This window comes from Alligator mississippiensis, chromosome 2 (genome assembly GCF_030867095.1).
Source record: "Alligator mississippiensis isolate rAllMis1 chromosome 2, rAllMis1, whole genome shotgun sequence".
Taxonomy (NCBI): Eukaryota; Metazoa; Chordata; order Crocodylia; family Alligatoridae; genus Alligator; species Alligator mississippiensis.
The window spans coordinates 227,933,699-227,960,984 of record NC_081825.1 but is presented as its reverse complement, the minus strand read 5'-3'; the positions used below and the strand labels follow the sequence as shown (position 1 = coordinate 227,960,984).

Sequence of the window (27,286 nt, the reverse complement as noted above, 5' to 3'; positions counted from 1 at the left end):
GGCTGGCGTGCTGTGAATACACAGAACAAGGACACCAGGTACTAAGGCCCTCAGGGCATCTTGCACGTAATGCAGCAACCTGGATTTCTTGTTTGCTTGGGACGTTGTAATGGTAGCAACAGTACAACTGTATATCAGCCTACGTGTGTGACAGTTAAAAAGAGCACTTCAATTCATGCTGCAGTTTTCCCCTAACAATAGAGATAATGAATGCCACTTACCCAGCTGTGGTTTCAGCACTGCTTTCCCACCAGCCTGGGCCTAATTCCAAACAGAACCCAGAAATGCAAACCCTTATCCCTCCAGCTGCATGTCCAGATCCAGGCTCCATCTAAGCAGCAAGTTTAGTCATGAGTCCATTCTTTTGATGTCCTGCTCCCTCTATTGCTGGGATCCCCTCTGGTGCCTCCCTGCTCGCTCTCTCACTGATCTAACTAACATACCATCCCTATAAAACTATTAGTTTCAGGGCACTGTTGAGGATCCAGCAGTCAAAATAGCCACTCAAGCTTTTCATAGTGAGGGTAGGAAAGTGGAGAGCTGCTCAACTTGTGGTTACCACCCTATCTCCATGGTTAGAGGTCTTTATCTTTAACTTAATGTACTTCTAGGGCTGGACAGAAGGCTGCTTGGTCTTCACATGTACCAGGCCCTTTGGGGTGGTTTATACAAATGTGTTTCAGATTTGTCTCTCAGACTTATACTCCTGTTCACACCAGAGGTTAACCACAATGCTGATGTGACCCAGAAGCATGCTGGGTTGGTTAGTTTTGCTTAGCTGTTCAGAAAATGGATGAAGCTGTGTGGATTGAAGGTTTACGTAAATAGAGCACAGGAGTTTTACAGTGTACAGGAAGCACACAGCAGCTGAGAATATAGATAGCTTGAAACAGCCAGGCTCTGGAAAAACATGGCATGTCACTGAAAAGCTATCTAAACATGGGTACAACAGCATATACTTGAGCTATAGGCTCAGTGGAGATTCAGTGGGTTAGAGCAGACAAAGCATGGGCTTTAACTCACCTTAGCCATAGAACTTGAGCATTAACTAAAGCATGTACAAACACATACTTAAGCGATGTATATGTGGCTTTTGTTATTGTAATTCTTGCAGCAACTAAATGAGAGGCAGGTTAATGTTTTTTGTGTTTGCTGGTCAAGATGAACTTGGACCCCCTCTAGGATTTAATTTGACCATGTTTAAAACACATGGAAGGCAGTCAGCTAGTCAATATGAGACTTACCATGTGCCAGTTCTGTCCTTAAACCCTAGGCTGGACTAGGCTCAAGGAGAAAGTGCTTAGTCATGTAGAACCTAATAGTTTACTACAACAAAATATATTAAGATTATATCTTGCCTTGATTATACTAGGATTTTGATGTGTTAATGGCTACATTTTATGGTGAAGGCAAGAGTACTAGTGAACATGATGTAGAGCAATTTGCAGCCTTCCTTTCTCTGGGATAGAAATACAGCATACTTGAAGTTCTGCATTTTCAGTTTTTATTTAAAAAAATAAAAATAAAAAAAAAAAAAATCAGGGAATTTTTCAGGGTTTATCTTCCAAACATAAAAACTGAATTGAAATCAGGATAAAAGGAAGAAAAGAGAAAAAAAAACAAGAACAGGTTTAAATCAGGGAAAATAATAAATTTGGGGGGGGAAGGGAGCACTCAGTGTATGTGCACACAGGAAAGCTTGTGAAGGGGGGGGGGTGTTGGGGGAGAACCCACCACCCCAGCACCAGTTGCCTCCCTGCACCAGCCCTGACCTGCCCTGCACTGACTGGAGCAGGTCAGCCCCAGCTGCGCCGCTGGGCCAGAGCCCCTGGGACCTCCGCACCCACCCCACCAGGCACTACCCAGCCAGGGTGGGGTGGGGCGTGAAACAGAGCCACAGCATGGGTCCCAGGAGGCATATGAAAAATGGGTGTAAATCAGTAGAAACTGAATAACTTCAATAAAATAAAAAAAAATAAATATCAGGCAATTTAAAAATCGGTGAAATTTGGTAAAAACCCAAACTGCAGAACACTAAACATACTACACTATGGATCCCTGCATGCAATGCTGCATCTTGACCATGGCAGCACAAGTCAAAGCAGAACGCACACTGCAGTATATGCTGTGGGTGTCTACAAGCTGCATTTGACCTACACCGTGAAATCAGCCAACTCTGGTAAACAGGAAAATGTTTAGTAATCTCAGTTCTCATACAAAACATTCATCCAGTATGTGCAAAGGAGGGTAGCACCTTAGGTTGCAAACAGACATTCACTTTGTGCTGCCATAAACATTTTTATTGGCAGCAAAAAGGCAAAGTAAACAGATTTCAATCCCCAAATTTGTGGCTGTGCTAAAAGGCAGTATGTGTGATGTACATCCATTTGTTTTAAGGCAGAGGAGTGCAGGCAACCTGGGGAATTCCTGCAGCAGGCAGGTTCAGGCCCCTGAACCCCCAGGAGTGCCTGCCCAGGTTTCCCTACTTGCAGAGGCATTACAATCCCCAGACATGCCTCTGCAAGCAAGGCACCTTCGGTTTCCCCACTTGCAGAGGTATGTACTAAGTGCTGTCCTACAGGATTGGGCCTGGGAAGGCCTGGGAGCAGAAGAGGCCCTGTGGCACAATAGTCAACATCTGTTTCATCCAATGAAATAAATCAGCTGTGACAGAACACATCCCAGCACAGCCGATTCACTCCATTTGGCAATATGTGTTTATAGCCTTAGAGATTAGCTGGTTTAGAGAGGCATGAGACTTTATAGGCAATAACCTACTGTATTTACTTGATGAGAAGATGGGGTTTTCTTCCCCATTTAACATAGGGAAAAAGCCCCTCACCTTATAATTGAATACAAGGTGGCAGGGGGCAGACAGCTGCTGCAGCTCCAGCCCCAACCTGGGGCCAGAGCTGGGGCTGAGGCCACGGCCCTGCTGCCTCTACACCCCCTGCCAATCCTCCCCAGCAGCTTCAAGCCCCCACTACCCCCAGTTTCCCCACTGCACCACTTCTCCCCCTCTGCCGCACTCCTCTTTGCCTTTGCTCTGTCCCAGCAGGCTCTGTCCTTGCTGCAGCCTGGAGCATGGAGCACATGCCTCAGCCTGGCACTGTAGCAGCAGTGCTAGCTTCTGCCCTGCTACCAGCTGATCTAGAACCATGCTCAGTGCCACAGGCTGCAGCAGCAGGGACAGAGCCTGCCAGCTGGGAGCAAAGGTAAGCGGGGAGGGGGCAGATAATGGTAGAGATGGAAGGAAGGAAGGAGGGCAGGGACCCAAGGTTGCAGGGTGCAGAAGCACGGGGGGGGGGGGAGGAGAGGGGGATCAGGTCCTGAGGCTGTGGGGGGACAGGCACAGGCAGCAGGGGTAAGCTGCCTGGTTCTCTCACTGCCCACACTCTAGCTCCCCCAAACTGCTTGCTCCATGGCTTGCCCCTTACTGCCCTACCACCTGTCCCCCCACCACTTCCATTGCCTGCCCTAGCACATCCCCCATCTGGTTTTCCCCACTGTCTGTTCCCCTACCACCTTCCCCATTACTTCTTCCTTCATTACCTTTTCCCTGCCCCCTTAAGTGGTGAGGGGGTGGGGGGGGGGGGAGAGAATTTAAGATGATCCTCCAATAATTAATTCCATACATGGAAAATTATAATAAATTTATAAATTTTCCATGTATAGAATCCAATTACAGTGGGAAGGGGGGTCATCTTAAATTCACAGTCATCTTGTATTCAGGTAAATATGGTACTTAGTCAGATGCCTCACCTTCTGCATGATTTCAGACTAATGAACCAAATGTTCCAAAGCTTATGCAAACCCCAAAGATGGTATACCACAATATGTCAATATCCTGTATTAGGCTTTATTCTTTTATATAAACATTAACATTTCTCAAACAGATTAGTTAAAAATACAGATTTAAAACAAGATTTTCTGCAATTGTATTGAGTTATAAAAACAGATTATTTTACAGATTGTTACAAGTGCTTTACAAAGGTGCAGAGTGAAGGCCAGTGGCAGGGGACCAACCTCAAGTGCAAAACAGACACAATACCCTCACCGTGGGCGTAGCGTTCAGGTACACAGCCAAAAAAAAAAACCCTATACAAGTCCATGTGAACATAGGTTCTCAGGATGTTCACTGGGCAAACAGATCCCTGTTAAAAGTTTTATCAGATCAGGCCACAGGGGTATTTAGGGTTACATCTTAGGGATTTAACTCAATAAGTTGCTTCTTATATAATGACTAGCACATTTTGCAATTAAAATCTTTTTTGTCAGACAAAATATTGCTCTACATAATAAAATACTTAAAGGACCACAGGCATAAGTCCCTGGTGGGTGATTCTCACCACTGCTCAAGATGAAGAGGAAAGGATTTAAAACCTAGATATCCCAGAACAGGAGAGTACTCATCACATGGGGGACATCTGCATACACCAAGAGAAGAAATGACTAAAACTTGTCCATACAACTTGGAAAGACCTTTGGCATAAGGGGGAAGACTCAAGGAGAGCTAGTTATGCTCAGAACTCCTGCAGACAGAGTTCTCAGAAAGCAGTGCAGCCCATAGGTTGGGCAATACCTGTTATTATGCTATAAATACAATGTATTCTCTGCCCAGCTGATAATCTTGACATTCTCATTGGAACACATGAAATACACTCTACATTTCTGGGGGTTCCGCCACCTTTCTTGCCCAGACACCAATGTTTCTATTTTCCTTACTTTCTTCTGATCCACCCCAACACAAAATCTGTTCCATGATTTTTAAAACTATTTTTTTCCCAGCTCCAAAATGAAAGAAGTGAACAGACTTGTATAGGGATCCACAGGACAGTACTGTGGTCAAGGGTCACTTTATAAAAAAAATCCCCACAACTTCAAGCATGTTTTCCCTGTTGGGCACAGAAGATGATCCTTGCCCATACAACCTCCCCCATACACCCAGTTCTTATAGATGCTAGGGTCAGACGGGACCTCAACAGAACATCATCTCACAAGTATTAAATAGCCAGCAATAAGCCACTTCTCTGGGAATCTTTGTGAAGGGCAGCACATAACAGAGACTTTAGGTACAAGAAACCCAGCGATCCCCCAGGAAAACCCACACAGAATCATGGAATCATAGGGCTGGAATGGACCTCAAGGGTCATCTAGTCCAACCCCCTTCCCTGAGATCCTCAGATTCACGTGTGCTGGGGACCCTGAAGAAGCCTTTTGGTCTGGGTTGCTCCCGAAGATTAAGAGGGTTTGGCAAAATGCCTGCAAATCAAATTCACTTTCAAATTCAAAAAAAAAAAAAAAAAAAAAAATCACTGAAAGGGGAAAGGATAGGTGTGGCAAAACCCCAGGACATGTGCTCAGAAAAGAAAAACAGACCTTGAAGAGACGTTTGGGATATGGTGTTCAGTTCACCATTCTGAGGGGTTTCACGTTATCCATTGCTGTGGGGAGGGCACTAAAATCAAAGATTAAAAATAAAAGCCCCAAAAAACAAATACCCAGACCCCCAGCAACCCAAACCATCTGATCTATCCCAGATGCCTCTTGCACAGTCTCAGCACATCATAGAAACCACAGGCTCATTGCTCCCTGCACTGTCTAGCCTACAGTTCAGTGCTCTGGAGAGAAGCTGGCTTTGCTTCTTGTTAGCAAAGGCTGGGAGATGGCTGTTACTTCACCAAGTCAGTGCCCTGAGAGCACATGGTCATTCATGCACATCCCAGATTTCAGAGAGCAAAGGAGGGAGCTTTTTGTCCTGCAATCGAAGGGCAAACACCTGCTCAGAGTGGACGCTGCTTAAAGTCCGAAGACTGACCAACTTCATTAACATCCGCGGGAACATCAGGTGGTCCTGCAGGGTCACATAAATAGATGGTCAGGAGATTGCATGCAAGCAGAGGGACAAGAAAGGGGAAACCAAGGAAAAGGAAGAAAAAAAATGAAGAACTCTACAATCTCTCTCCAGTTGCTGGAGAGGTTGCTACATAGTGGTTGTATGACTAAGTCTTACTTTTATTACCCATAAGACAAAATCAAGGGGGTGCAAAGGGTGTAACCAATTTAAAAGGGGGAATGTGACCCAAAGCAGTTTGAGAACCACTAAACTAGACCAAAGTTTTACACAGAAGACTAACCACATACTGAGTGCCCTGTAAGCATAAGCTTACATCCTCCAAGAGGAGGCACTGAAGGAAGTGGGACAGAAGCAGTAATGTGAGGCTTCTTAGACACTTCAGGCCCTGCCTTTCCCAGCAGGTTGCGATGCTGAGAATGCTACAGGACAGAAGGTTATAGCAGCAGTTCACAACTTCTCCAGGTCCTGCTTCTCCCACAGTAGCCACTGTAGGACAGCAGTTAGAACATGCCAGTGGCAGGAGAACTACTAAGAACTGAGCAAGAGCACTGTATGAGAGGATGATTAAAGTCAGTCCATGTACACACACACACACACGACAGCTGATTCTCAGGACTCAGCCAGGCACTTACATTTGGTCTGTTGATACAAATGTAAGAATGAAGGGCCTCTACATAGGTATGCTGCAGCCTCTCCACCAAGGCCTGGTCCTGCACATTCGGTCGGTCTGCCAAAAAAACGGATTATAAATGAGTAGGTAGTTTCGCCATTCTTGAGATTCCAGGCTAAACCCAATCTCTTGATACTCCCTCCCCTTCAACTCCCAGCTCTCCTAATAGCAATCTTGTGAAGATAAGAAGTCATTGGGAGACTCAGTTTCCTGTGCCTATTTCCATCTCATCCTTGTTTAGGATGAACTGTTGAATAAGAGGAGTTAGCCTTGTGGCAAAAGATTACCAGCCAGGGCAGCCTGGTCTAACTTGCCGGGTTTCACATTCCAGACCTAATGGAGATGTGAGGCATTATTCCATTCAGACAAGAATGGGAGACTTTCTTCAGCAGCTAATCCACCAGGAGAAATAAAGAAATATTGATCCTTCTATCAATAAACCAGAGGAAATACTGATCCAACGGCATCCTTGCACAGCACTTGGCCTAGTGCTGTAATGGGCCCACACTTCAAACTATCCCTAACTGGCCACTAGGGGTCACTACTGTCCTTTGCCAAAGGAGCAGTAGAAGCCTTCATACAGCATAATAATGGCTTCTGAAGGGGATTGATTACAATTCAGCTGATCTAAAACATGCTCTTAGAACACTGCACAGTTGCCCTCATGTGGAAGGGGATCTCTAGAACACTCGGTACATAATGAATATGAACAGCATAAGTCATACTACACCAACTCAATACCAATAAGAGGATCCTGCCCTTCTTAAAGCCCTGTCACCCCTTCCCTCAAACTGTGTCCCAGGGCTGCCCTATCCTTCTGCATTGTTAATTAAGGAATGCTGCTCTCCACCTCTTTCCTGAGTTTACCTGCAGAGAAAATGTTGATGGCAATTAAAAGTGCATATTCAGCATCGTTGAGCTGTAGATCATTCATTCCCTTTGAAAACTCAAAAATGGGGTTAATGAACTCGAACTGCAATCCTGTGGGGGGAGGGGAGTGGGGCAGGGGAGGAGAAAGGAACAAGGATTAGTGCTGGCCTTTGCCCCCTGCCTCTCTCATTCCCCCCCCACCCCCAACGCAAGACATGAGCAACTTACTGAAGAAAAAACTGAGATGGAGGCAAGGCCTGGAGGAGCATCTTTACACTCCTGGGGAGTCCAAAGGGGAAGTTACCTTATAGCCCATAAACGGGGCAACTGGGGCTCCCTTCACAAAGCAGATTATTAGGGAACTGTGTGTGCACACATGCCTGAGGGTTGGAGGGGCAGGGGAGGAGAGAAGAAAAGGAAAAGGAATCAGGCCATGTTGTTGTTATTATTATTAATTGGCTGAAGCTACCTTCCAAAGGTTTAAATGCCCCTGGACAACTTATAGTACTGTGGGAGTGTTCCAACTAGGATGATCCAGGGAATGTGCAAGAAGCAAGGTGTGCTTGGACCTTGGAGCAAGGTAATATCTTGTACTGGACCAACTATATAGTTGAGAGAGATGTCAGACAAGTTCTCAGGCATAAAAAACCCTCCCTCAGGTCTGGGAAAAAGAGCAGATACAGCATAAACTATACATCAGAACCACCCAAACAGGAGTTTTTAGAAAACTGCATCATTAAACTATCACAGTACCTGAGATACATGTTTGACATTTTCATCCTATGAACTATCTGAATTCTCCTACAGATTTCTACCACTGTTCCAACAAATACCACCTTCCTATCAATTTTTTTCTAGAACACTCTTACATCAACATTAACTTTCTAGATACTATAATCCACGTCCAGAATGGCACTTCACAGCTATATGCCAAAAAGCCCCCATGGATCACTGACCTCTATAAAACTAGTGATCATCCCAAACACACCAAGGAAGCTAGCAGTGTAGGGTGGCACCTTGGAAACAAACTGGTTCAAAGGGGCATGAGCTGCCATATAGTCAACAACCTACTTCATAAGGCAAAACAGGTTGTTACCCATAAGAGCTCATGCCTCTCTGACCCGGTTAACTTAAGATATCACCTTACCCTGACTTCTACCTGCCTTCAGACTAAATGCAGCTAACCACCTCTGTGCTCATGGCAGGCACCACACTCATCCAAATGAAATGGGCTGCAAATTAACTTACACAAGAAGCTTACTCACATATGCTCAGATATTGTCTTTCTAGCAGAAGAACATCATACTTAAGAGACTCCAGGTGACCAAGCCACTCTATATACAAGCACTGACAAGCTGTGCATTACTCTCCAAGAAACTGAGGAACCACCTCATTGGTGTTCTATATAGCCACCAAGGATGTAATCTATAGCCAGGCCCACAGATACCACTACATCTGCTTTATAAAGAATTTGTGATACTCACCTCTCCAATCTAAAAACTACCTTTTTATCCAGCAAGGACACTCCAGAAGAGAAAAAGACTACACCTGAACAGCCCCCACACCACAGAAGCACCTCTGCACACCCACCCCAGACCTGGGAGAACTCACTGGAGGCTGGGAACCAGGTCATGGGATGAAGCAAGTCCCTCAGCAAGGGTGCTGACAGGTGTGGGGAGTAAGAGAGGGTTAAGCCAGGTGAGCCCAGAGTGGGACTGATAAAAGACACTGAAAAACAGCCTCCAGGGGCTGCACCTGGCCAGGGAGCAGGTTGCCTGGAGCTACCAGGGGTTAAGCAGCCACCAGGAGAGCCCAGAGCAGGGCTCTTCTCTGTTTGCTTGATCACTTGCTTTGTTGCACAAGCCTGTGGCTCTGCAAAGCCTCTGAAAGATAAGAGGCAACCAGAAGGTGAAGCCTGGAAGAACCACTGGAAGACAGCCAAGTGCTAACTTATTTGTTTAACTTCTTTTGTTTGTTTTGCATTGTTAACAAGCCTGGGTGGCCTCCAGGTATTATCTACTAGCCTGGCTGCAGCAGAGGCAAGGGCCCTGAACAGTAGGTCCTTGGCCAAAGCCAGCAGCAAAAGTAAAACAGGTAAGCTCAACTAGCTTGACCAAACATACCCCGCTGTGATCTGCCCATAGCAGCCTACAGAATGAGCCACCCAAATACCCCTCACAAACCTATTACAATAAACAGAAAGGAACTGTTCACCCCTTGTTGTCACATACCATCCCACACTATTTTGATCCCCCCCCACTTTATATAGTTTCCAATTACAACCTATACTTGAAGAGGGCCACAACTTATGGACCAGCCCCTTCCTCCCACCAGCTTTCAAACACCAGGCCCAACTCATCATCAGAAGAAAATTTTCCACAGATCAACAAACATTAAGTAGAACAAGATTAACCTAAACACTAAATGCAAAGCTATTCAAAACATCTCCACCATCACCATGATCAACACACCCCACAATGAAACCATCAGAATCTGTGGATCCTACACCTGTCTAAAAAAAGATGCAGCATCTCAATCAACATACTAAATGCCCCTATAGAAGCTATGTGGGCAAAACTAAATTACTATGCTCCAGACAGAGTTCTCACAGAAAAATGATAAAGAAACATCAAGTTACCAGTATGACAAATTTTCACAGAATAACCACTCCATCTCTGATGTGACAGTCTTTGTACTCGAGAGAAAGTTACAGGATGCCTTCAGCAGATGCGTGGGAACAAAATTCCATAACTTTACTGGACAGGAAAAACCATGGACCAAATATAGACTACTGTCTTATGTCACATTACAATTTACATGCTCTTTTTACTAACTTGTGGAGTACAGAGAAGTAATAACAACCCTCTTCCCTTTTGAATGGTCTTATTCTATTACATAATTAAGTTAATGTTTTTCAACTGCCTTTTACTTGCTTTGTAGCTACCTCTGATAGCTTCTTCCTGCTCCACAACTTTACCACCCTCCTGCTTTCCTTAAATGACTCTTCCACTTACATAAGTAAATTAAACAAAAGTAATTGTTTTACTTGGTATTTAACTTAAGCTGCATCTATGTCTTTCCCAAGACCTGAGGAATGCCATTTTGTGCCAAGAAGCTTGTCTAACATCTCTCCCAATTATTTAGTTGATCCAATAAAAGCCAGTATAAAACTGACCTTGCTTCTGGGAACCTTAACAGACAATAGTAAAATGAAAGAGTTAAATCACTACAGCAACAAGTTTACAAAAATGCCAAGGGCCCAGACAGAAAAACCCCTGCCCCACTCTGGGACCGTACCATAAACCCCTTCAATCCCCAGAGCGACAACCCACCTCCTGCTCCCAATCCCATTACTATTTCCTCTATTACCCCATCCTCAGCACCACAATCTCACCCTGCCATTCCTCTAATCCCCATCACATATTGGGTTTGACAAGCAAGTTTGCTATTCAACATGTTCTCAATGTTAAAATGTCACTTAACAAATCTCACACACACACACTGATGTAGCCCTAGAATACTGAATGAGAATCCCTCAAACTACTCTCCATCTTGAAGTGAAATAAGTTAATGAAACAGACTCCATAAGGAAGGTGGCCAAGTACTGAGAAGTAACTCCTTACTGCACCCAAGAGAAATAAATGGAGATGTTCAGACAGTGCCATTACATTTATATTGAGGTCACTACATATGAAGTTCAACATAACATTTCCAAAGGAAACATTGACTAAAAAAAACCTAAAAAAAACCAAACAAATGAACCTCCCATTTTGCAACCCCAAGGCCAAAGCCCTCAGTGCAAAGGCTACTCAAGTGGCAAGTGTAAGAAGTTATTCCATCCACAGTCTTTTGGAAATGTAGCTGTAATCCATGGTCCTGTCCCTGGAGTACCTTCATTGTTTACTGTGCACAGGGCGGAAGTGGGTACGTGTGTGAAGCATGTTTCTTAGTGGCAGTCTCAAGAGTACTGTGGAAGCAGTATAGATCTACTTACAGTGAACTTTATGCATATCACTGTTTGCTTCTGTCAAACCAGAGTCCCCATTGATGGGCCAGTTCAAAATCTCCTGAGCTGACAGTCTTAAAAATTCTTGGGTATATATTACAGAAGTGGGAGTTTTCAAAAGGGCCTTTCTACAATTGACACTCAGAGGATCCAAAATTATGGGAGAGCTGCAGTCTTATTTTCAGAAGTACTGAGCACACTCATTCTTATGGGTTTCAACTGCAATTAAGGCTGCTTGAGCACTTTTGAGAAATCACACCTTACAAACTACAAAACAACAACATTTCTGTTATAATCTGCACAGGTTTCTAAAACGTCTTGAACTGATACACAAGCTACTTTCTGGAATGTACTTCATCCACCAAAACTAGTCAACCTAGTGCCATTACTCCTAGAGTCCCCAGTCTGAGCTGATGAAGCACACAATGTTCCAACAGGACCAGTTCTACCCAACTACATCCCCCTGTAAAAACTGCGAGAGACAAGCCAGGGCTGTGCTGCTCAGCAGCAATACGCCTCCTTAGTTCCGTTTCATTTTCAAATAATGAGATAGCCTATTAACCTGTGCCCCCTAGTAACCCAGGCAGTAGGGTGGGATCAACTCATTAGCAGATAAGCAAAGGGGATTCCAAAAGGTAGTTACAACTCAGATTGCTGAATCTCTGATGCTGCTTGCTTGATCCTTGCTGCCCTCTACCCAGTGACCATTAATGATCCTGCCTGCCCTAAGCCCCAAAGACTACTTGTAGATCAAAGGTAGAATTGTAGGCACAACCTTCTCAACCAAGACAAGCATAGAGATTAATATTTAGCAGTTTGACTGCATGCAAAGTTGATGTAGTGTAGCTTCAGATGCATTAAGAAAAATTAACATATGTATAGAATAGATGTGTTATATTTGATTATATGTTCTTATATGCAACATGCTGCCAAGCTTGCAGAAAAATCATGTTTTAAACAAAAAGACAAAGAAAGATTGCAGTGATAGTCTTGCTGTGGAAGAACAAGCTAAGAATCAGACAAAAGAAAGCAGCAGATATGCTAATGTAGAAGGAAAGGTGGTAAACAATAGCAACAACATTAAATTGGTGCATTCTTTGGTTCCAGGAAGCCCATGAAAGCCCAACAAGAATTAACAAAAAGCTAAAAACAAGGAAGGTAGGAAGGAGTTTGGAAAAAGAAAGCAGACATGTCTTCTGTTGCAGACAAAATTTGCTTAGTTTTTTGGAAGGCAGACACTCAAAAAGGAGGCAATGTCATTGGAAAATCTAGGGAGACAGAAGATACTAAAGACAGAGGAGTTCTTGGTTAATGCCAGTGAAACTACTGCAGCTACTCTAACACAAGCTATCACCAAGCCCTCAGGCTTGATCTTATTGTAGGTATCTGATCAGTGTAAATAATTTTATTGTGTGGGTGTAATCATTAGGAAATGCTGTAACAGTGCTGATTAGTATTCATTACAGTACTTTAGAAAGCTCATTTAACATAATTATATCATTGCTACTGGCCTTAGGATTTAATAAAGGGATTTTAACTGAATTACTGACACAGTCCATTGAATTCTTATGCTAAGGTAGCTGGAAATAACCACAAAACATTGGGAAGAGTTGAATAGAAAGCCCTTTCCTCTTTCTTTAGGGAGATCAGAGGCAAGTTGGCCCATCAGACATAATTCCGCAGTGTGGAAATGAAGAGCGTTAGAAGACCATTGCAGTTTTGCTTCCTGATCTTTTAAGATAATATACTGTCAGCTTAATTCAGGTACTAAAAGTTAATACTGGTGGGTCCCCGTTATAAACCCTTTATACCAGGGTTAGCAACTCATGTCTTTCTGGCCAAATCTAGCCTGCGGATCAATTCTTTCTGACCCACGAAGTTAGGGCTTCTGAAGTATTTTGGCAACCAGACAGCAGGAAGAAGTAATAGCAGCAGTTAGGTTGGAAGAGCCAGCCTGCCTTGGAATGGGCTAAATTATTACAGCCCACCATACCCAAAATGCTGCCAACTCCTGCGTTCATCCCTAGACCAGAAGCATCAAACTCAAATGTGTTGGCAGGCCTGGCCCCGACAATGGGGCTTCTCACAAAAAAGGAATGATCTACCACAGAATCCAGCCCACAAGGCTTCTTGCTGCAGCTATGCAGCCAAGGAGTTTGTGCCACTGATGCTCACCCCCAGCCTCCCCTACCACAGGTGCATGAGCCACAGTGTCAGTGAAGCCAGAGAGTTAACAATGCCACTGGTCATCCCCTGTCACCAACTACCACTGATTTTGGTCATCAGCAGCAAATGAAAACACTAAATTCTGCAGCAGCATTTGCCCTCTGGGAGTTGGCCCTACAATGAGGAAGGATTGAGCAGCAATGGCATTAACTCCTCTGCTGCTGGCAGCTACAGTGAAGCTCTGCAAACCAGATAAGCTACCTCCACAGGCTGAACCTGGCCCATAGGCTGCATATTTGATACCCTGTCCTAGACCCATCCAGAGTCCAAAAGCTATCACTAGAAAGGAAAAGATAGAAGAATATACCATAGAATCATAGAAAATTAAAACTGAAAGGGACCTCAGGAGGTCTAGTCCAACCCTGGCTCAAAGCAGGACCACCCTCAACTAGATCATCCCACCCAAGGCTTTGTCTAGTCAACTCTTAAAAATCTCCAAGGATGGAGATTCCACAACCTCTCTGGGTAACCTGTTCCAGTGCTTTACTACCCTCCTAGTGAGAAAGTTCTTCCTAATATCCAACCTAAACTTCCCTTGCTGCAGTTTGAGACTACTGTTCCTTGTTCTATTCTCTGCCATCACTGAGAACAGTCTAGTTCCATCCTCTTTAGAACCACCCTTCAGGTAGTTGAAGGCTGCTATTAAATCCCCAGTCTTCTCTTCTCCAGACTAAATAAGCCCAGTTCCTTCAGCCTCTCCTCAGAAGTCATGCCTCCAGCCCCCTAACCATTTCTGTTTCCCTCTGCTGTACTCTTCAGTTTGTTCACATCCTTTCTATACTGGAGGGCCCAAAACTGGTCACTATTCCAGATGTAGCCTCACCAGTGCCAAAAAGAGGGGAAGAATCACTTCCCTCAATCTGCTGGCAACACTCCTACTAATGCAGAACAGTATGCCATTAGCTTTCTTCACAAGAAGGACACACTGTTGGCTCATATTCAGCTTACTGTCCACTGTAACCCCCAGGTCCTTTTCTACAGAGCTGCTGCTTAGCCAGTTGGTCCACAGATTGTAGCAGTGCATGGGATTGTTCTGTCTTAAGTACAGGACTTTGCACTTATCCTTATTGAACCTTATGAGATTTCTTTTGGTCCAATCCTCCAATCTGCTGAAGTCTCTGAGTCCTAGCCCGACCCTCTAGATATCTATTACACCTCACTCCACATCTTGGTGTCATCTGCAAACATGACAAGGGTGCACTCCATCCCATCTTCCAGGTCACTGATTAAAATGTTGAACAAAACCGGCCCCAAGACTGACCCCTGGGACACTCCACTTAATACTGGCTGCCAACTAGACATCGAGCCATTGACTACTACCCTCTAAGCCCAATGATCCAGAGGGAAAGAAAGACAGAGGGAAAGAAAAAAAAACACCTGTCTAATGCACCACCTGCTTTGGCGAAATCATCCCGATTATAACTCAGGTCTTTAAGAAAGGTGATGCTTTCGATCTCTGGATTGTAGCGCCGAGAGGTCTCCAGCAGCATCACCTGAAACACATGGACCCATTGAGATATATTCAGTAAGACAGAAGTAGGGAAGGCACTCAGATCTATAGATTATCAGGTCCTAAAGCACCCAACCACCTTTAAGGTGCACACATCTTACTTAGAAAGCAAATGGTGCCCCATCTGCTGCAATGGTCCCTGCCAAGAGTCTGTAACTGGAGTAACTAGGAGCTCTTCAAAAAATACTCTTGCCTTATACTCTACAGTGCCCTATGCTAAGAGATGCTAGCACTGGAATGCTGGTTTCTTGCTTCTTCCTTCCCCAGAGAAGCTACTGAAACCAAAAGAAGGGGTTCTCTGGTTGAGGGATTGGATTCTTTTCTTTTCAACTGGCTGGGGCTGGATTTTCACCTCTATGGTGGATGTCTTCAGCAGAGCAATCTGATCTTCCCTGGTGAGTTCCAGGAAACCAGGCAGCTGCTTGGCAAAGTCCACAATCTCTTGCACAGAGATGATTGCAAGCTCTGTGAAGTGAGCAAAACGTTGCTGCCTTGCCTCACGGTTATTAGGGTCTGGAACTTGTGGCCACGGCTGTAGGAGCAGAGAAGAGACAAAACAAGTAGGAGACGGAGTGTTTGTGTGCGAGAGAAAGAGAGAGATAATATAAAAAACAAAAAGGAAGAGAAATAAAGAAGGCACAGAAGTTACTGAGAAGTCCCCATCTGCCATTTTACCATAAAACGTAATCCATAACCCTTGCCCTTGGTCTTCCCACATGTACAACCCACAGTTCCAGCCTCCACTTTCAGTCTCTAATTTGGAGTCTACTCTTCTCAGCCCGTACCGTCACTTTGAGTCTGTCTGTGAAGGAGCGCCGGTTACACTGCTGCTGTGCTGCCACAAGCTTGTCTATCATGTTTAACTGCTCGGGGGTCAGTTTGTGTGAGGTACTTGGGGTCTGCGGGGGGTTTGGGCGTGTAACAACAGTCCGTGCCTGATCATCTTCCTGTTTCTTAAGCTTCTTCAGCCGGATCTGCTCTTCAGACAGAACACCTAGGGAGAGAGAGAGAGAAAAAGAGGCAGCAGTAAAAGCAAACTCTGCCACCAGAAGCAAAAGGAACACAGTGGACTCCATTGCCAAGTCCTGGGAAACAGAAAGAACACCACTGTGGGTGACAGTAACAGGTATTTTTGCATATGCATGCATTCTACAGTTATGTAGTATATTGCAATGCATGTAATATAGGTAATAGGCAATAGCAGATAACTTCATATTAAACCTGCCTTTCTGGTTCTAGTTTGTCTCATTGGTTGTTTTGAACAGCTCTGTCCTGCAAAATAATCCACACATTCAACACAAAGGGCAGGTGCTACCTTTGTGCTATCTACACTAGTGCTATAACCATCCCAACAGCTTTCCCCTGAGCCCTTCTCAACAGATTCTTAAACTAATTGTTATGAACACTGTCCTATTTGCACAGGATTGTGTTTGTGGGTGGGAGTAGATTAAATGTTATTGTTGGTCATTGTTATTTCCTTGATTTTGCTTTATTAGTCACTTGTATCCGTCTGTGTTTTTCTCTAGCATCCATAGGCAGGAATGAAGTGGGCCAAGCATAGGAGGACAATCCTTGACAGCCTACTGGCAGTAGGCCAATGGAACATTCTGCTCAGGCATCTTGTGAAACCTTCTTCACTGGAGGTTTGCAAGAAGATAGATATCTATCTGTGAGAGTTTAACAAAAGCAAATTCTGCACGTGTGCAGAGGGTTGGACAAGATGACCCTTGAGGTCTCAACCAGCCCTATGACTATTATGCTATTTCAGTCTTAGCTCTAGTAAGAAGATAGATGCTTATACAGAAAGCAGATATAAAATAACTTTGGATCTAGTGATCACAAATTGGTTCAGATTAAATTAAATGGAAGGATATACAAATCTATTTTGTAGGTACCTCATGTTTTTTATTCCAAAAAAGGCAGCCTTTGAGAAACTAGTTAGTAAAAGTCAACTGGGCTGATGAGCCCAAAGGACTTGCAGAGGAGATTTAGAACTTCTAATAAAAAAGGTACCCAAATTACCTGGAGCTTTTATTTGAAGCAAGGGACAATAAACTTGGGAAAGGTTTGAGATGCAACAAGTGGAAAAAATAGATAACCTCAAGAATGGTATTAAGGATACACAAAAAAGCCTACAAAGAAAGGGAAAAACGGAACTGACCACTACAGAACTGTGCATCTTCAAGGTCAGAAAACATAAGGATAAATATGAATTGTTAAAATTAGACACTGCAAAGAACGTGACCATAGTTATAACTCTTTAGCCATTTTAATACACAGAGAACAAGGAATCAAGGGCCATTATGCAATAAGGATAGGGTCAGGATTAAAAAAAAAAAGCAATCTTAATATGGCCCCAAAATTAAATTAATATTTTACTCCAGTTGGGACAAATGTTGAACGTGGAAGTAAAGGTAGGATGGCTAAAAATCGGTATGAGGCTCTGGAAATGCACTTGACCTACTGCAAGACAGAAGCAAAACTGAAAGAGCTCCATGTGCTCAAATGGAGGGTGTAAGATAACTTTCACCCCAGAACTATGAAAGATGTGGCACATGCCACAAAAATCAGATTCAATAGGGACAAATGGGACAAAATATAATGGTTTTCCCCCCCACCAAAAAAGGAGCCAAACTAGCCCATTAATAAAATAACTGAAAATGAATTTTCTAGACAAGGGAAATGCAGTAGATTTAGTCTGCCTGGACTTCAGGAAAGCATCCGATATAGTTTGGATGGAAAATTATTAGTCAAAATGGAGAAGATGCTGATTAGTATAAGAACTGTGGGGTGGATAAGGAACTAGCTAGAGAGGAGGCAAACACAGATTGTGCAGAAAGGAGAACTCTGGTTGAAGGAAGTTTACTGAGTTTTTCAAGGATCAGTCTTGGGAACAATCTTATTTGATATTTTCATTAATGAACTGGTAACAAAGAGTGATACCTCAAGTTGGGAGGCATTGTCAACCCAAAGGAAGATTAGAATATCCTACAGAAAGAACTGGATAATGCTGAGAAATGGGGTAATTAACAGAAATGGGCCAAAACCCAATTGTAAACGGTGCAGAACTATGCATTTATAGGGTGTAATACAAGTGAGAAGTCCTCTCTTATGTCAACTGTCCATGGCCTGGAAACAATAGAGGTATTACAGTTGATTGCAGAACGTCTCTGAACCACTGATGTACTGTAGTTTTGTACACTTGTTGCACCCTTCCCACATGCCCTACTCCTTGCAACCTCACTGCCCTTATAGCTTGCACTCACACTGCTCCCGCATTCCTGCTTCCTGGCACTTCCGTAGACGGCACTCCTGGCACTTGCGGCGCATGTACATGTCCATCTCGCACTTGCCACCATTCTTGCAGATGTACTGGGCACCCTTGATGACACTGCGGCGGAAAAAGCCCTTACAGCCCTCGCAGCTCAGCACGTTGTAGTGAAAGCCAGAGGCCTTGTCCCCACACACACTGCACACTTCATTTCCCAGCATCTTGGGGGCTGGGCCTTTCTTTCGCTTCAGGGGTGGATTTTCTATAGAGGGGAAAAGATAAAAATAGAAAGTCTCAGAGAAACAATAAGCTGTAAAACTGGTTTGAAAGAGGCCAGGACCTCTGGCTCCCTCAAGCAGCCATTCTCTCTGCACCCATAGCAACACAGATATGTCCTGTGCATCAAAACCTGCAAAACCCCGAGATCTCTCACCCTCCTTCTGGAGCACGGCCTCTTCCTTTACCCAGACCCATGATGGATGTCATCCCTCACCCTAACCAAAGTAACCCAACTCTACCTTTTTCACCCTGCATTTCTAAAACTTTCTGTGGATGATAACGAGGACACAACTGCAGCCACTCTCAGTCCCAAGAGTTTTCCAATACAGAAGAGCTAAACCGTGTTCAGAGCAGAAACTTTTGTACTTTCTCCTTTCCACATGTCAGATACAGAGGGAGTGACCTTCAAAAGCATGGGAAAGGCATACTGAGAAGTTAAGCCCAAATCTAAAAACCAAATCCCAAATCTCACAGACAATCTGTTTCCCCAAAAATCTGACTCTTGTACTCTCAATCTTCATTCCACCACAGGGAACAGCGACAGATGACACTATAAAGAAATATTTGCACACATTCTTCAGAACCACACAACCTGAGTGGGACAAAAGTCCTATACAGATAATAGGAAAATATGACTCAGGAGCACAGGTGGCAGAAAGGGGGGGGTGGGAGGAGCCCTAACAGGACTTAGGCCCCGCAAACACAGGGTAGCAGTAGGGCCGCAAGGCAGTCTGGCGTCAGGCTTCAGGCAGCTGCAGCAGGGCTGGGGAAGGAGTGGGTCTGGGCCTGGGGCAGGCGCTGTGCAGCCAGTGGGACTGAGCCGTGACTCCTACTGCTATGTGCACCCCAGGAGGCAAGGGGGGCATGTGCCCCAGATCTGCACAGGACAGGACAGGCTGCAGCTTGCTGTGGGCTGGGGCCAGTGCCAGAGTTGGGGGGGGGGGGGGGGGGGGGGGGGGGCGCGCACCTGGGCCAGGCTGCACTCAGGGTGGGTGGCAGCGGTACTGGGAGCAGAGTTACTGGGGGGGCACAGCTGCTGCCACCCCAAAATTTGCCATAGCCCCTGCTCCCAGCACCATTGCCGCATGCCCCAAGCACAGCCCAGCTGAGCTCCACCCTGCTGGGAAGAGCCCAACACCGCCCTGGCCCCAGTCCACAGCTGCAACTACTACCCAGATGCCTCTCAGGCTGATGATTCCAATCTAACACCTGCCTTGTGGTGATATTTGGGTCCTTCCATGTGTGCCCCAGATACTCCCATTTTTGGTCCTTTATTTCTAGTCCTATCAGCTTCTGTTTCGTCCTCTATTGTAGCATTTAGTGATTTCTTTTAGTCGCCAGAGGCTATAGATTTGTAAAAAGTAGCAGTTTATGAAGCCTTGATGTTCAAGTAGCAGGGTCTCAATTAGCCTCCCAACCTCAGCACCATGCATGAAGGAAGCCTTTACACTGGTGCTAAGTACATGTGGAGTTTCATTTGCAGGCACAGATCCACTGGGTTATTTGCAGAGTTATGAAGACATGCCTGGCTTTTATTATCCTGGTTTTAATATCTTGTTGCGTCCACCCATTTTGCTTGTGAAGCTGCTAAGACACCCGAGTGGCTAAACTTCGATGCCCAGCCCAGTAACTGTTATTCTTGTTTCTTGGTACATGTTGATTCTCCTGGTTTTAGTTGCTACTACATTGATTTTTGATCCCAATAACCATGCACAGGTCTGGGGTCACTCCCTTGGGCTCACAAATTTGAGGATCAGGTACAAGAGACAAAATGTAACATCAGGGTCCTCCAATCTGTTTAGGAGTCCACTGCATTCCATTAAAACATTCCACTTTTTTTTTTTTTTATTACCCACTCTGTTACCAGTAGGAAGATTATGGGTGACAAACATATCCCTGACTGATGTGCGTAGTTACCTCAAATAGTTCACTAAGTTTGCTATTATGTAATACTTCACATACATTTTCATAGCAACTCTGGATGATGCTCACAAATTTCTGAAGGGATCCTATTGTGACAGCCTTTCATCAGACTATTCCATCTAGTTTATCAGTACTTTTTGGAAGGCCATGAAATTCACATAGAGTGGGGACTGCTATTCAGCTGGCCTGTGACATGGGGTTATTTCATTCACACATGATTTCTCATCTGAATGTTGCCTGTTCATGTCATTGCCTCAATACTTCTGCTTTCTTTAATCTGTCCAGGGCAGGGGTGCTCAACCTCTGGCCCATGGGCCAGATCCAGCCCATAGCATTGTGTTGTCCAGCCTGTAGGACTCCCCATGAGTCCAGAAATTTGATGATGGGAGCACAATGACACCACTCCCCCAGGAGCCACAGGAGCTCTAGGCCCTGCACACTGTATCTGGTGCCTGATCCCAGCATACAGGGCTGGGTGGGAACAGTGATGTACCCCAGGGCCCAATCTCATTTTGGTGGGGCTATGAGGAGGCAGCACTGAGTTCCTGGGACCCAATCCCAGGATGTGGAGGGGAGAGGCAGGAGACGGCATTAGTGGCCCCCACGACCCAATCCTGGCACAGGTGTCAACAGACCTCTGACCCAATCCCAGCAAACAGGGGACAGGATTGGGTCCCCAAGACCCACTCCTGGTACATGGGGTAGGGAAGGGGCAGTGCCAAGCCTCAGGGCTTGATCCAGCCCACAGACGTGCTCTGCACCACTCATCTGGCCCATGAGGTCCAATAGTTGAGTACCACTGATCTAGGATAATATGTAAACACTTGACTTGGGACGGAAAGCCTTTCAATGTCTTCAAAGTCCTTGCATTGACTGAGATTCTCTTTCTTTGGCAGCTTCACTACATAAATAGTTTTTTTCACTCCAATTTCAACATAACTGCTTTCTATACTTCCATTTCACTGACTGATACTAGTTCAGCTTACATATAAATCCTCTCTGACTACTGAGTTGAGTTGGACATTTACTAATTGATTACAGTTTTGCTTCCATAAATGTAGTTGCTCTGATTTCTTAATTATTAAACTGGCTTTATAGTCCTGGATTGCTTGATTGCTTCTTTTTGATAACTGTCTGGTATGCTATACCATGTCTTCATATCTCTCCGCAAGGTGGCATTCTGTACAACAGCTGCCATTTTGTCTATACAATCTAGCTTGCCCTCCCTGACATCTTTCTAGCCTTTATTCTTTCTGGTATACCCCTCCTGAAGTCATTGTTTCTGTATTCTTGTTTGATATAATTTCAATTTGATTTCGTGACCTCGTGCTATTTTTTTTTGCTGTGCATCTTCAGACACTCATTCTTTTTTAAGTTTGATCTGTCTGGATTGCAATGTTTCTTTGTAGGTTTTAGTGGACGTTTCTTTCACCCCATTTCTATTTGCCTTTTAATGTCCCATTTGCAGATGCTTGATACTGGCTTTCTAATGTAATACTAAACTGTTGTGTAGCTGCCACCTGTTGTAGTTTGGCAATGTGATATAACATAGGCACCTTTTTATTCTATTTTCTTTAATAGCAGAAGACAGGAGTGGGTCCCTTTTGTACTCTATGGCCCCAACCATAAGGGGACAATGTTAAGCTCAGGTATACACAATACATTACATTTAAAGACCTCCTGGAGAACTCTCACCAACTGCCAAGTCCTCTCCTATTCCCTATCACCAGCAGCCCCGAGCGTTATAAATCTGTTTACAATTCCCTGAGCACCTTTGTGCTGTGTGTATGTAACAGACTGTCAATCTTACCTGTATGCTCTGATGGGTTCTCTGAACTAGAGAAAAGTGAAAACCCTTCCTCCATCTCAAATACACTTGCCACCCTCTTCCCATGATCCTGTGTGGCGAGCTGCGTGGGACCCATGTAGGTTGCACAGAAGGGCTTGCTATTATCTCATTTCCCGCAGCATTGTTACTGAGCAAGGGGCTGCAGACGTGTTCAAGGTTGTAAGGCTTGTTTTGCTGCTTAACTGACAGGAAGTGCCTGTGGAGAATGAAAGAAACATAAAAAGGAGAAAATTCAATCAGTGAAGCTACCGAATCTCAAAGCCCTTTTGGGTATAGATGTGTTACAAGTCAGCTGCACTTCAAGGCCCTGCTTAATCATTCAGGCAGAGAAAAGCTTAATCTTAACTGAATATAAGGAAAAGTAAGACCAGGAAACCCTTGAGACTAAACCCTCTGCTTAGCTCCAGATCATGTACTGCAGCAGGACAGACTTTCAGTTACCACACACGCTGCCATGAGATCTCAGTCCTAGCCTCTCCGCATGCGAGAGGAAAATTCCAGCCCCCATACTCTTTGGCCTCTGCTGAAACCACTGGGGGGAAGCTGCTAATCAGCTGTACTGGATTTTGACATGCCTAGAAGAGTTCCCAGAACATGATAAAGAATGTGTGTTCTTCAGTTATGTGACAGGTTACCTTATGTTACAATTATATTACTTTCTCCTAGTACTGTCAGTAACCCTATACTGCTCTCAACCTAAGTGCCCCCTCTCCCCTCCAAGCTACATAGTAGGAAACTAAACTCTTGTACTGTATCTATGGAAAGTGACTATGCCATCTTCGGAAAAAATGCACTGATCACCAAAAGGTGCCTTCCAAATACCACCCTTCTCAGACACTTCAAGAATGCACCAAAATCCATAACTGCAATGTATCTTTTTTAATCTCCATTTAATGAGCTGACCATCAGTCTACAGCCACACTGAAAAGGAGCTAATCACATTTCTCAAATGACTCATCTATACCAGGGGTTCCCAACCCCTGAGCCACAGCCCAGTACCAGGCCATGAAGGGTTGACTGCCACGGACCAGAAGTGACCGCAGACCAGCAAACTGCACACTGGAAGCAACTGGCATACTGCGGACCAGCAGCCAGCCCTTTTACTGATAATAATTTACTGCCTGCCCACAGTATGCCAGTCCCTGCTGCTCTGCAGTTTGCCTATCCATGGTAGCTTCTGGTCCGCAGTTTGCCAGTCCTCAGCATAAAAAGGTTGGGAACCCGTGATCTATACAAAAAGCTGCACAAGTTTAAGTACATTAATTTCTAATGAGTCAAGTTAAACCAGTGCAAACCCCCAACACGGATATTGCTAAACTAGTTCAACTGCATCTCACAGAATCATGACCCCCAAAGGTCACCTGGTCTAATCCTCTGCATGAATTCAATGGTTTACTAACAGAAGCTAAAGGGTTCAAGTAATTTAAAGTGCACCTACATTAAGGATCTGTGCTACTTCAGCTAGATTAAAAGAAAAAAAAATCTAGTGGAACTAGCACAACTTTTGTAGGATAGCCAAAGATGAAGCAATTTTCCTAGAAACCATAACCTCATGCTATGAAAACTAGAGCCATCAAACATACATTGAGATGAAATGTTGAATCTGCTGGACTCCTGTCTGGTTCCCTTATGTTCTGCCAAATGATGAATGCAAGATGTGTTGCACCCACAGGCCATATCAATTTGCATGACCTGTGGAAATAAGACTTTAGACTGAATATGGAGCCTGCAAGGAGTACAGAGCCCCTCCCTCTTTGGCCACATATTCACTACATCGAGTCATCTAAGAAAAAGACAGTTCAAAAGAAATGCAACGGCAGCAGTAGGGAAACTCCTGAATTGTCAGAAAGAATAAAGTAACCGTATATGCAGGATCACAAGCTAAAGTACTTGGGCTTTGGATTAAAGGAAGAAGGCTTCCAGAGCCCAAAGGCACAAAAGCTGACAGTTCAAACTTGTCTGCAAGCTACTCAGATATAAATGCTAGCAGAAGGCTTTGGTGGATATATCTGGGGATGGGAGCTGAAGATGAACGAATCCCACACTTATAATGTGCTCTTGGCCACAAGTAGACTCAGTGGTACAGCTGCAAGCGGTGTCTCCAGGCATGTCTGGGCTTGAGATACAGAAAAGTGAGTACATTTTATCCTGAGGAGACAGTCTGCTGGGTACATCTCTACATAACAGAATTCATTCAAATATTAGTTATTTCAAAGAGTTACCCTACAGCTCAGAGTGACACCACATATATTACTAGAGGAAGGGACAGTTTTGCACTTGAGGAACTGAATGACAATACTCGGGCCCTGCTGCCTTCAATTCAATGACTAGGCAGTCTCAGCACAGCCATGAACTGCTATGTATGCCAGAACATAAGGAAGCGGGCCAGACACCCGGAGCCAAAGAGGAGGGCATGGGATATTTGCCTGGTGATATTTCCAAAGAGTTTGCATTAATGAATGAAACAGACCAAATCAGAGAGGAAGAATTAAACTTGCTGTCAGCTAAACATTCAATGCAAAGAAGGTTGGGTTTGTTTTTTTTCTTAAGACATGAAGTTTCCTGATGATGCTCAATTAGTTTGCATTCATCCACAGAAGGGGCGTAGGGGGAAAGCAATGGATCTGATATAGGGAGGGTGAACTCATCTGAGAGCAGAGATATTACAGACAAGCTTCACCCAGGGCACAGCATGTTTCTTTTCCCTTTGTAGATCCAGTAGCAGCCTCAGGCTGATGATGCCCGACTTAAATGCAAACAGTAGCACCTGTTTACTGGGTGGGGGAGGCTGAATCAGCAGTTTCATCACAGAAGGCCTTCTGGGACAGCTACAGCAGCTATGGGTGGACAGCCCTGGCAGTGCGACAGCAGCAGGTGCCAGATAGATGGGAAGGCAGTGTGACTGGACAGACAGAGCTGATTTCCATTTGAAATGTTTTTAAATCATCTTTCCCAATGTCTCTTCCCTGAGGCTGTACTCAGGCTCAGCTTACAGGGATGCTAATAGAGCACAGACAAATCAGGAACCTCATACCTCAGAACCAACCCAAATGTTTCCATTCTACCTGCTAACAACAGGACAGGCAACACGCTTTTCACCTCAGCACAGCCTGAGGCCAATCCTATCAGGAGCAGGATTTCTACTACCCTCTACAAGTCATGAGGAACTGCTGCAGGAAAACAACACAAAGATTTAAGCACACATTTTCACAGAGCTAAAGATCACTCTTCCTTTTGTACAAGCCATCAATTTGTTAGAAGTGCAAGTACCAGAGTTGCAATGCAAACTCAACTACAGGTGTAAAAATATAATGCAAACTGTACCTGCAGAAGGGAACTGTACAAGCAGCTGTGCTGTCCCTACTCTGTCCCAAGCCCTGGTACGTTCTGGAAAGCAGAGCTGGCAAAATGACAAAAGATGGGGCAGTGCCTTGCTTCCAAACAGCTTCCAGAACAACAATGCAGCGAGGACAGACTCCAGTGGAGTCTGCGCTAAGTTTGCCTTAGCGCATCCGTTTTCTCTTAGCCCTAATCACTCGCAACTGAAAGCACATACCAAACACTTACAAAATGAATTTGCAGCAGCTTCTGCCCCTGCCTCACCTGGAAATGACCGAACTAGTCAGAGACCAAAGGTTCTAAGCTCAGAGCTCCGACTACAATCTGAAGCATAAGTGTTAGGAAACTACCCACAAAAATATCAGGATACAAGCCAAAGCATCCAGTCCTGTCTCCCAACCTTCCTGCCTAGAAACATCCATCTCATCCTCCAGCCAAAACCCTCCCCAAACTCAGAATCTCGCCTCCATTCATTCTGGAAGCCTCTCATTTTATCTATGGTCAGGAAACCTGAGCCTAGACATCTTTCAGAAGTGCTGCTTAGGCATTTGGCCAACAGCGCTAGGTTGGGACACTGTTCAGGGGTGTTCTATGTTGATAAAGTGCTTGCTTTTTAAGTTGTAAAAAAATCTCCTGTTTTTATAAGTTACTTTGTTTTCTTATTGTAAACCACTCTGAGCCTTTGTTGGGAAGGGTGGTATATACACCAAATCAATCTATCACAAGCCCTAGAGGCAGGTCTAAATTTTATCCCCTGACCTCAAGGGAGATAAATAAAGGGACACGACCTTTGGTAGCACAGTGTATGCACAATAAGCCAGGCAGACCAGATGCAATCACAATGACTTCTCTGTACTAAGCATGTCTGCCCTCCCCCAATCCTCAGTTACACAGATTCCCCTGTCCTTCCTGGAAGAACCAGTGCATACTGAAAAAAAATCTTGGTCCCCAAAACTACAAGTCTTCCTCAGCAAGCATAAGTCAGGATTTTCTTTAACACTTCACTTCCAGGCAAGAGTTCTTTTAAACTTGGGAAATGGTGCTATCAAAACAGAACAGGAAAAAGAATCAGCAAAAGCTGGAAGAACCTCTTATTTCCCAATGACAAATACTCAGAAGAAAAGCTGGAGCTTTTCAGAAAGTTTTTAACCACAAGTAAGCCTATCTGCCTTTGCCCAGGTTAGCAGATTACTTGGATGTGCATTCTACTGTGCATCTGCAAGACTACTTTACAGCTGTGCTTCCATTACACATTTTTGCCTATGGTCCATAGGATTATGCTTTTGCATTGTACTACCGTGTAAACGAGTAGTGCACAAGTGCATGTGATAGGGAGACCTAACTTTCAATGCAGGTACTTAAGACATGAATCCAAATCTTGTACTTAGGTTCCTTCAGCAGTTGCTGACATGTACTTCACAAGTTTGGGCATCTACGGGTTGACATGATCCTAAATATGAAAGCAAGACCCACAATATTTCAGAAG

General features: G+C 44.5%; 1 protein-coding gene across 4 annotated transcripts in view; it reads right to left on the bottom strand.

Moving 5' to 3' along the window:
- Nucleotides 1-3,839: 3,839 nt before the first annotated feature.
- Nucleotides 3,840-27,286, bottom strand: part of NR1H3 (nuclear receptor subfamily 1 group H member 3) — a 38,795-nt gene continuing 15,348 nt past the window's right edge. For all 4 annotated transcript variants that reach the window (XM_006261401.4, XM_059722834.1, XM_014602335.3 and 1 more), the window contains exons 2-9: nt 22,423-22,657; nt 18,406-18,672; nt 15,925-16,133; nt 15,492-15,671; nt 15,023-15,122; nt 7,395-7,508; nt 6,490-6,584; nt 3,840-5,854 (exon numbers count right to left, since the gene is read on the bottom strand). In XM_006261401.4, coding sequence (XP_006261463.1) covers nt 5,708-5,854; nt 6,490-6,584; nt 7,395-7,508; nt 15,023-15,122; nt 15,492-15,671; nt 15,925-16,133; nt 18,406-18,672; nt 22,423-22,537 — 1,227 coding nt within the window. In that variant the 5' untranslated portion in view covers nt 22,538-22,657 and the 3' untranslated portion in view covers nt 3,840-5,707. The remainder of the gene's footprint in view (nt 5,855-6,489; nt 6,585-7,394; nt 7,509-15,022; nt 15,123-15,491; nt 15,672-15,924; nt 16,134-18,405; nt 18,673-22,422; nt 22,658-27,286) is intronic.